Source organism: Leuresthes tenuis, unplaced genomic scaffold (genome assembly GCF_036924035.1).
Source record: "Leuresthes tenuis unplaced genomic scaffold, fLeuTen1.0.hap1 SCAF_19, whole genome shotgun sequence".
NCBI classification, from domain to species: Eukaryota; Metazoa; Chordata; class Actinopteri; order Atheriniformes; family Atherinopsidae; genus Leuresthes; species Leuresthes tenuis.
Window position 1 is genome coordinate 15,959,436 of NW_027325373.1, and position 10,802 is coordinate 15,970,237.

Consider the following 10,802-nt stretch of genomic DNA (forward strand, 5'->3'; position numbering starts at 1 on the left):
GTAAAGGCGTCAGTAAAGTCCTGCAAGTCAAGTTTCTGGGCCAACAAGCATCTCAAAACCAGCCCGAGTGGTTTCATTTCGGAGAGCGCCGCCTGGTGTACACTCACAACACTCGGACATAAGTGACACTCCGGGAGGGGAAGCAGAACAAACTGTAAGCTGCTGCTAGGGATCCATCTTGCCCGAAAAAGAAACGAGGGAGAAGGATTTTTTCCATTTAGAGTCACAAAAACTGTACTATTCCCCTTTGAGTGCACTGGGGAGCCCGAGGAGGGGCTGTGTCGCTGTTTGTAGGATGTCCCGACATGAGGGTGAGTTGATAAACGGATCCACAGCGCCTGGGAATGTGGCTACTATACCTGATCAGCTAGCTCCCCTGTTAGCTTTGCTAAGTGCTTATTGAAGTCAGGAGGGGTTGTTGCGCTTTTAGTGGCGGGTTTCCTGACTTGTCCCTTGAAGTATATATTTGCTGTCAGCGGCTCAGATGTACATATGTGTCTTATGTTCTGTAATTCAAAGAAAGCGGTCGCAGCCTCACTCAACCTGGTTGCAATAATACGGTAGCAGAGCGGAGCTTAGCAGTTAGCCGTTGCTAGGTGCTACGTTACCTTACGTTAGCCGGGCTAGCAAGAAAGCTAAAGTATGCTAAAATAAGAAGTCGGTTCGAGTAGTTATGAGTTCTTGACGTCCATAATGGCCCCCGTCACCATATTTGTTATACATTGTTTATACTTTAAAAATGTTATCATCTTTCGCTTACACGTATGCCATCTGTTAATTTAAGACTCTGTAGCAGTTAAATTAGCACGATACTGTCCCGTGTAGTCACATACTGTTGTTAGCGACTGCACTGTCATCAAGACAGAAAGTCTGAGGCCTCTGACCATAAATCAGTCACTAAGTTAGCTAGCTCCCAGGTAACTGGCTAATCAAGGTTAAGTTAGTATGTTTGACTGTAATATTTAATTTCAGCCAGCCAAATGTTAGTCTTATTGAATCACCTCAGAAGTTATTAAGTAGGACAAAAATCAAGCATAGCCACAGTAGAATTAGTTGGCCTCTAAACGACCGGGAAGCATACTGAAATAACTTGATTTTCCCTCTTCAAAAGACAACATAGGTACTTGGCAACTTGTTTAACTGTCCTTTAGCAGACAGTCGAGTTCTTAATATGATACTTGGGTTGTCCAGCTAATGTCCTATGTATATGACCAAATAGAGACAGCTTTCTATACCACTAATATCTGTCTTTCTGTGAGCCTCTAAATGTTGCTGTGGAGCTAAAAAAAACAAAAAAAAACAAGTTGATTTGTTTGTTCAGGTCAGTGTTTGGTTGAGATTTTCCTATCTTTCAAGGTTTGTCATAATTTATGCCATCAGAGGAACTTCCCTTAATGTTTGTTTCGGTAGTGTTTGCCAAATAAGGTAATTTTACATTCAAATAAGATGTCTATGTGATGAATCACAAGAATTGGTTAACCAGTGTTTGAATAGGCTTCTCTCTCTCTCTCGTGATGAATTTGGCTTGTGTGTGTGTGTATATAACAATTAGAAGCATGCTACCTGAAAATGTGTCCTGTTGTGTAAATGAGTGGCGAAGGCTGTAATGAAAGCAGCTCAGCTCTCGGATGTTTGTGTCGTGCCTCCGAGTTGTTTGTGAAGGTAACCGGAATGCCAGGCTTCTTCATTGCTGGCACTAGCTCGCTGGTGCCACTCCAAAACACATGCTGTAAGTGAGACTGGCATTGAGATAAAGACTGCTTTCTCGCAGTCTGTGGCGCAGGCACTGTTCTATGGAATTTTTTATTTTTTTGTTACTTCATCGCCAGGTCCACGAGTTTGATTTAACAGCTTTATTTCTATCGTTTTTCTTTTTGCAGGTGTGAGCTGTGACGCATGTTTGAAAGGCAACTTTAGAGGAAGACGGTTTAAGTGTTTAATTTGCTACGACTACGACCTGTGTGCATCGTGCTACGAGAGCGGAGCTACGACGACGCGCCACACCACAGAGCACCCCATGCAGTGTATATTAACCAGGGTAGACTATGGTAAGGACCCGGATGGAAACGCAGACGGAAACTTGTGTGGCTTATTGATCAAACGCAGCCGTCATGCACTTTATTGCATTACTGTATGGCTATCAATCGTCCACCGTGATGCATGTACTAACCTTAAATTATTCACTAATAGAAGCTGTGTTTTATTGTTGTCTCGCAGACTTGTACTATGGAGGAGACACTTTTTCAGTAGAGCAACCCCAGTCGTTCACATGTCCTTACTGTGGCAAGATGGGCTTCACAGAAACATCCCTACAGGAGCATGTCACCTCGGAGCATTCAGAAACTTCCACAGAGGTGGTGAGTACGCTGTGCATATGAAATTCTATAAGCAGCTCCAGCATCCCAATCAACTTCTGCTTTCCACTGCTGTGCTGTTTACTGCTGCTACTTGCAGCAGTAACACCTGGTGAGCTGGCTGGAGGACGTTCTGTCTGACACTTAGCTGTGATGGAGGAAAAGAAAACAAATCCAGCCAAATAGTATCATTTGGTCCACACCTGACCCAGCAGTACTAATCAAAACACAGAGTTAAACTCTGTGTCTGTTTAATTAACATTGGATGCCACATATATGTGTAAGATTTTCAGCAGACAGTGAAACTATCGTTCATCCTTCAGGTTTCAGGATGCTGTTTTCAGACAGTTTTTGGATTTTAAAATGCTTTTTCTAACAAAGTCTTTGGTCCCGATCTAATCTAAATAAAAGCCGAAACTTATCATATTTGATTATATTGAATGAAACTCTTCAGAAGTTTAAAATTTTTCGAGAACCAAAGGTGTTTGTTTTTTCCTTTTTTTTTTAATGTTTATTACATTTTGCCCTGAAAATAACTTTCTTACCCAATAATTGAAACAATTGTGTGTTTATATTGCTGTTTGATATGAATCGTTTCAGATCCCTTAAAAGGACTGAAACAAACTTCCTCATCGACCGCGCTCTTCCTCTGGGAGACATTCTCAAGCTCATTTGTTACTGCGGAGGATGTAAATCTTTCCAGTGGCTCACAGACGTATCATTTCACTTCTCAGTACAGCCAAGTGTTTCTATGAAAAAGGCCTGGTCCTGTAGTTTTGACCAAGTATTACTCCAACAGATTGTACAATTGTTTGGGGCGATATAAAAGCTGTGGATTGATTCATATTCTGTGTTTTGTCTAGATATCCGTTTTAGATATTTTCTGAAAGATAAAGCAAACGAATAACATTTGCCAACATATGTTTGTGTTTGACTGACATAGATTATGATATGGTGACGGATTCTTGCTCAGCAAGTGAATGTTGAGTTTTTAAATGATTAATACTCGCCATTTCTCTGTGGACTTACTAATGACTCCCTGTTACTGGGGTGCCATTTGTTGTTGTTTTAGATCATTCATTCATATGCCCCGTTTCAATAAATTTGTTTTTGCCTGGAAATGTAAAGTTTTTTTTCCCTAAATTGCACACAGCACACTTACATTTTCAGTGATTGTTCCGTAAATGTCCAAAATCCAAACGTCTTCAGCTCAGTTGCACAAAGGAAAGCATCAAAGCAGCAGAAATCTGGGAATATTTTGAGCTGTCAGAACTGCAAATTTGAAGAGATGTTCCCATTTTCTTAGCTACAGTGAAAGGAAGCTGCTCGGTCAAATTCTTCATTCAAAATTGCTTTGTAATTTGCAAATCCACTGATATTCATATGTTACAGCCCTCTGTATCGGGCGAACCCACAGCTTATAATTTGTTTACAGCCGTGTGATTAATTAACTCAGGTGATCTCATTGGTTGTCACTCTGTTTGAGGCATTTAAACTGCATTAGCTGAAACAAACTAATATACCTCAATCTCCAGCTGTTTGCTGTCAGATTGCATTGTGGGTAAACATAATAGCAGTTTTTTTTTCCATGGAAAAAGAATCTCTGTTTCTGCTGCATCTACTTTGATTGTTTTCTTTTAACTGTCCATTGTGAGTTGAACTTTTCTGGGGTTTTTTTTATTAGTTTTGTGAGCAGGTACGTCAGCGTTATGTCTCGCGCAGAATAAGTTTTGCTGATATGTCTCAAACCGAAGCCTCCGTCTCGCTCTCGTTCCAGATCTGTCCAATATGTGCCGCCTTGCCAGGAGGGGACCCCAACCACGTCACAGATGACTTCACAGCTCACCTCACTCTCGAACACAGAGCGCCAAGAGATTTAATATCCTTTCTGTCTCCACTATTGTCTAAAAATAAACGTGTTTTTGCATATACTGGTTTAAATTTCCGAGTTGCATTGATGTCATACGCTGTGACTGCATTTAGCCTTAACAGTGTCTGCTTACGATGAGTCCAGCAGCGTCCGGCATGTACGCAGGATGTTCCACCCTGGACGAGGACTGGGCGGCCCCAGAGCACGGCGGACAAATATGCACTTTACTAGCGGTTCAGCGGGGGGACTTTCATCCTCCTCATCACAGAGCTCCACTTACACCCCAAGTAACAGAGAAGCAATGGACCCAATCGCAGGTGAGAGGCCGGGTTGTGTTTGGAGTAACGCCCCACAAAGTGTTTATCAGAACTAAAGAAGAGTTGGATCTTCCACCAGTACCATCAGCTGCTTTAAAAACCCAAGTACAATCCAAATAAGATTGGAATTAAAGTGTTTTTCTCCCACAGACGGCATGTATATACTTTAGCAGACAGTATTAGAACACTAAGGGGGTAATGATAATGTATATTGTAAAATAGTCGCCACTTTCTTCTTCTCTCCACGTAAGTGTGCGGTGCTTCATGTTTTCATGGTTTCTGTCAGTGTGAGTGGAATAATGTCCGTCTGAAACAGGAAGAGACTAACTTGAACCTAAATTTGTTCACTGATTGACCCTCTACGGCTTGAAAAACGAAACGTCAGCTTTAACCTTTGAAACCCGATTGCCGCAGAAGCGCGTATTAAATTCAAAAGCTTGAAGCACAAACATTAGGAATTATGTGATCCAGAAGCACAAAAGCTAAACATTCTGCCTGCAAAAGTGAAGAAAGAGAACAACCAATGCACTTTTTCACTCGCCATGAAGCAAATCAAATATGTTCACTGATGTTCAATGATTGACATTTTCTTGATTGATTGCACTTTCAAAAGTACCTTCTATTAGAAGGACTGTCTTGCAGTCTTGGATAATAGTTTAATGGGTCACTTTCTTGGGCTTTGTAGTGACCTGTTGACTCGGTCTTATACACTTTTGTTTTCAGTGGGAAAGACCACATTCATTCACGTGTCCGATGACTCTGCTCACTTGTGTTGAACCCTCTGAGATGAATCCCTCTCAGCAGAGCTACCCCTGCACCGGAAAGCCCAGTGAAACACTGAATGTTAATTTGTCTCTCAGCGGGAGAGATTTCTGCTGTGTTCTTTTGTTAATTTGGGTTTTATTCTTTAGTACATCCTCATTAGGTAAAACTCCTTTTGTGTCTTTGGCTGTATTGTTTTATATACAGAGAAACACATTTTATTTTGTCCCCTGGGTTTTTCATTTTTGTCTTGAAAAATAAGAAATGTATGTTCTTGTTTTGTGAACAAAGTGGTGTTAATAGAACAGCATTATTTGAAGCTACTTTTATGACCGTTTCCTAAATATTTCCTCTGTCTTTAGTGAACTAAAGTCAAGAAATGTGCCATTCAAAGCTGCAGTGATCAGTTTATCTCCTCACATTTCCCATCAAACTGGAGCTCATCTTTGTTTTCTCCTGCAGAGTTGTTGTCTCAGCTGTCGGGCGTCCGACGAGCCGCTGGGGGGCAAATAAACTCGTCGGGGCCTTCGGCCTCCCAGCTCCAGCAGCTCCAGATGCAGCTGCAGCTGGAGCGGCAGCAGGCGCAGGCAGCGCGGCAGCAGGTAGAGACGGGCCGCCACGCGACGAGACGCGGCAACAACCCGGGCAACACTGGCACCACCATACCTCCACCCAGCACAGCAACTGCCAACACCGCCTCCGTGGGCGAAAGTAATCCCTCATCCTCGTCTCACAGCTCCCAGTTCCTATTAGCACGGTGAGTGACGCTACTTGGTGCGTTTTTACACTTTGGGTGCAAATCTTTGCATTACATTAATTGTACAGACTAGTTTATTATTTTAATAAATGATAATCATGACGTTAATACATGATGAGCGCTGTTGCAGGCTTTACCTGTAGGGGTTTTTAATGTTGTCTATCTTCTGACACATCAGAATGTTCTCCAGTCTATTTTAAGCAGTTGTTAAGGCTACTGAGCTGGCACATCTGTGCAGATCCCTTGGATTAAACTAACTTTGATGTTGTTTGTCAGGTTGAATGAACCTAAGATGTCAGAAGCAGAGCGGCAGTTTCTTGAAGGGGAGCGCGCCGACCGCAGCCTGTTCGTCCAGGAGCTGCTTTTGTCTACACTGATGCACGAAGAGAGCTCATCCTCCGACGAGGAGGAGCGCCGAGACTTCGCCGACTTCGGAGCCATGGGCTGCGTGGATATCATGCCTTTAGATGTGGCGCTGGAGAACCTCCAGCTTAGAGAGAGCAGCTCTTCGGGGAAAGAGCCTCCGCCGCCTCCTCTTTGATGTCCGAGCATCAAGCAGACTGTGTCCTCTGTGCTGCAACTGTCAGTGAGGGGCAGCAGACAGCAGCAGTCCTCCCTGGCCTCGCCCTCCTTTCTCCCTCCTATTTTCTGAGTTTGTTTTTTGGTGATTGTAATTTCAGGCCTGTCACCATATTTGTTACATTGTAAACAAAACTAAATGAGAGCAAGTGGGATTAAATGTGCGAGTGAGCGAGCAAGAAAGAGAAGAGAAAGATTAAAAAAAAATATATATATAAATATATATTTAAAATATATATGAAGTCGATAATCAATCAACTTAACTTTTCTTTATCAGGTTAATGTTACAGGCAGCTGTTGCTATCCTGTGACATCAAAACGGCTCTCCATATAAATACTCCACATTCAAAAGTCAAGAGGGCACAGGCTCCTCTGGTGAAGCTGCTGTGTGTGTTAATGAATATTAATAAATAAAAAGTGCTTGGATGGGTTACCATAACTACTGCATGCAGTTATTTGCAGCGTGCATGAATTTTAATGACCCTGTCACTGAAACTTTTTTTTTAAGGACATCCCAAAGCTTTCAACTGTTTTTTTTAACGGTTTACGGCAGACAAGGTTAAGTTGCTCAATGCAGAAAATTTCACTAAAAAAAAAAGAAGAAAAAAAAAGGATTTTGTTAGATTTTCCTCGAGTATTTGAAACAAAGAGAAGTTCTTGGAGCCCGCGGCGGCTCCTGAAGATGCGCCGCGATGTCAGTCGGCTCCAGTTCGCCTTTTCCTCTGATGACCGCGCAGCTGCAGATTCACACATCAGATTTGGGGTTGGGGGGGGGGCTAAACGTAAGGAAGGAGCTCGCCTCTCTTGATGTTCTTGTTTAGTTGTAAGTCGTTGAAGCACAGTTTCCTTAATAATTCACAGACAACTTGATCCAGTGCTCGTCCACACTCTGCTCATGTCAGACCACCTGCTTTCAATGGCTTGTTTGAATTTCTTTGCCGGACATCCGGAGCTTGAGACTTTCTTCACTGCAGTTTTTTTTTTTGTTTGTTTGTTTGTTTGTTTGAACAAAAAAAAAAAAAGGCTTTCACTTTTTTTTTCTTTTTTTTTCTGCTAAAGCTAGCACTTTCTATTTATTCATGTTTGTTTTCTGATTATTATTATTTTTTTTTTTTAGCCTTGATATGGATGATTCCACCTTCATGCCTATACTTTTACCCTATATGTACAAAGAAAAAAAAAAAAAACAGAAAAAAAAAAACTTTGAGATGTATCTTGAATTTGTGCGTTAACTTTCATAATGGTTCTAAGACATGGGGAGGATTTTTTTCTCTTTTTTTTTTTTAATAATGTAATTTTAGAATACAATAAATATAAACTGCGCACAGCTTTTGATGAAAGCGAGAGACCACCACACCCTTTGCACCTTGTGTCATTGTTCCATAGTAACCTGTTAAAAGTAAAGATCTTTGGGGTGCAGCTCTGCCACCTTCAGCCACTTTGAAACGTGAGCACTTCCTTATTTAGAGCGTAAAGCTGTAAACTAGTGAATTGTTAACTATTATAAGCATTCAATTTGTAGTTTATAGCACTTAAATGGCTAAAGCCTGCTGTCTGAATCGAATTAGTACAATACAGCTGATGTCCTCATTTCTGCCCACTACTATTCTGTAGGGTAACAAATGTTTATTTATCTTACTTTTAATTTGTGAGCCAAATTGACTAGATTGAATGTCTACAAACCAAAGGGCAGGGCAGAGAGGAAGATCTGGGACTGGGAAAGCCTGCAGATATGAAACCAGAAAGCCTGAAACACAAAGCATCAATCTGCTGAGTATTGTTTACTTTAGCACCTTTTTACGTTCTGGTTATTTGAGTGAAAGTAAAAGATGGGCCCTTTGAGCGTTTCCTGCAGCTCCACTCATGTAAGACGCCGCTGTGTTTGATGCTTGCGTCGACCTAACAGCCCACATTGTGAGTCCCTCGCAGATTAAATAGACCACGGTACGCTCTGCAGCTCAGCATTAATCAGTGTAAACCAACGCGTCGCACCTCGGAAACACGTGTGTAACTGAACAATATGCTGCTGCTGCTTTGCCCTTGTGTGTGTGTGTGTGTGTGTGTGAGGGCCTGTGGGCCAGTTGTCCTTGTCACTCCTCAGTAGTTATTGTTAGAAACAAATGGTGCCCACGGGATACTTTCCATGGCACGTGTATGGCTGCCGGTTGTTCTTTAAAGGGGCCCATCGCAGAAAAGCAACACAGACTGGATTTTGATTCTACACCGAGGAAACAATCTGTCGGTGTGTGTGGTGTTGTACTTCGCCTTAAGCTGCTGGGTCGAAGTTAACCGGAATCACTTACAGCGACTGTGGAATATCAGCCCTCAGTTTAGGTGTTCCACCAAAAGAAGTTGAGTAGAAGTTAAATGAAAATACGATTAATCTCAAATTTACACACAGGTTTGAACCTACCCGCTCACTTAGATGCTAACCACTGGTTCCCTGTGATGTCTGACACCAGAAGCTTGACAATAGATCCTTTGGGTTCTGAGGGTCAGACTTGTTCTGGTGCTCTGACTCACAAATAATTTCCCCTTCACCATCTTTGATCATCTAGTCGCTTTAGAGCACAGTGAGGAGGGAGGAGGCTTCTGGAGGAGCTTTGAGCAATGACACAAAAGTGCAAATGCAGAAATCTCGACTGATGCAACTAAATGCAGCAAATGGCCCTAAAATATGAAGCACCTGTCAACCAACTTGGTCTAGGTTCTACAAAGCACTTCCTTTTTCACCCTTTCACGCAGACACTCAAAAAAAGCACTTCTTATTGAATATATATACACTTTCTGAACAGTATGCTGTGCTTTTTTTCCCTCTATAATTGCACACCAGTGAATGCATCAGGGGCAATATGGGCGGAAGTGTCTTGTCCAATTCGATATGCTGGGGATGGAACCACCAACCTTCCATATACACCTCAGAGTGACAAGAAAATGTTTTGTTACACATAACATACGGCCCATGGCTATATTAGGGGGAAAAAACTTTTTTTGGTTTTAAGTTTGGGATGAAAACTCCACCAGCAATCTGCATGTATTTAGTCAGCAGAGGAGCACTGGCATTAAGCTCTGCAACATAACAAATTTAATCTCAGGCTGTTCCTTCTCTTTCACATTAATTACATAACAAAGCTTCCTGAAATATTACAGTAAATGGCACTCAGGTGAATCTGAATCTTGTTCACGACTGCACCTAAATAATATCGTCCATTTTACTGAATTTAATGTGGCATTTTGCAGAAACGTTTGTGCCTACTTTGCTGCGCGTTCCTTTGCATGTAGAGCAGGGAAGTGACGGCCAAAAACTCCGGACACATGTTAATACCACGTGTAAACTAACTCTTTGTCTTCTGTTGTTGGTGCGGCCGTTTTTGATTCGGTTCGATCGCAGCGTTTCATTCTTTTCGCCGCCACATTTAAGGAAACTTTCACAGTTAAAATGCTTGAATTTTCCATACTTCGCCGACTTTCACGTGGTTCTTTGCCATACGATGGATTAAGAAACTAAAAAAAGCTTGTTTCTTGAGATGTGCATCTTGTAAATGTGCGTATCCACCTTTTCTTGAATTATAATTCATCAAAAATCCTGCGAGAGCACAGAGTATTGTAAGACATACCACCTTTATTAAATGCACAGTATCACAAGAAACATTTCCATTAATTGTGGATAAGCTACTCACATGATGCACAAAGCATTGAATTGATTGATAGAACTGGCTGATTAAAGCAGGATTAAATCTGCCAGGCGAGTACACACACACACACACACACACGCACACACAAACTCTTGCATTCAGATGTATGTGCAAATGCACACACACACACATACACACTCTCTTTGTATTCACATAGTAAGTAAAATTTGTTATCTGCACAGGAATGAAAATCTTTTTTCGTCTTTTACCTCATATTTACAAAAAAAAATATCATTAACACCCCCCTCAAGATAGATTACATTCAAAAAAGGTCCCCACCCTTCTAGATTACATTCAAAATAATATACTATTCATGATGCAAAGTCACAGTTATTCATCTGAAAGAGGATCAAAATAGGCTACAGTCAGTCAGAGTGGTGGGGTTTGGCTTGGAGGAGACCTTTAACATCCTCGCCATCAGCCACGCATCTGCTGGGAGAGATTCTGATGTTTAGAGTCTGCGGTCCT

The 10,802-nt window shown here is 41.7% G+C and overlaps 1 protein-coding gene across 2 annotated transcripts; it reads left to right on the plus strand.

Annotated features, from left to right (window-relative positions):
* Positions 1-107: 107 nt before the first annotated feature.
* Positions 108-7,993, plus strand: kcmf1 (potassium channel modulatory factor 1). 2 transcript variants are annotated; one of them, XM_072371925.1, is made up of 7 exons: positions 108-311; positions 1,881-2,048; positions 2,218-2,357; positions 4,132-4,233; positions 4,358-4,541; positions 5,766-6,060; positions 6,337-7,993. In XM_072371925.1, exons 1-7 carry the CDS (start codon positions 296-298, stop codon positions 6,599-6,601), a joined length of 1,170 nt encoding a protein of 389 aa, XP_072228026.1. In that variant the 5' UTR covers positions 108-295; the 3' UTR covers positions 6,602-7,993. The 2 variants fall into 2 exon arrangements, with proteins under 2 accessions (XP_072228026.1, XP_072228025.1); XM_072371924.1 differs by lacking the exon at positions 108-311 and adding an exon at positions 1,334-1,729.
* The last annotated feature ends 2,809 nt before the right edge of the window (positions 7,994-10,802 follow it).

What these genes read in the sequence shown, in the direction of transcription:
- kcmf1 (XM_072371924.1), top strand. Translation starts at nt 1,588, where the DNA reads ATGAGTGGCGAAGGCTGTAATGAAAGCAGCTCAGCTCTCGGATGTTTG. An exon ending in GCCACTCCAAAACACATGCT is followed by an intron (nt 1,730 to 1,880) that starts GTAAGTGAGACT and finishes TTCTTTTTGCAG; the next exon opens with GTGTGAGCTGTGACGCATGT. An exon ending in ACAGAGCGCCAAGAGATTTA is followed by an intron (nt 4,234 to 4,357) that starts ATATCCTTTCTG and finishes GTGTCTGCTTAC; the next exon opens with GATGAGTCCAGCAGCGTCCG.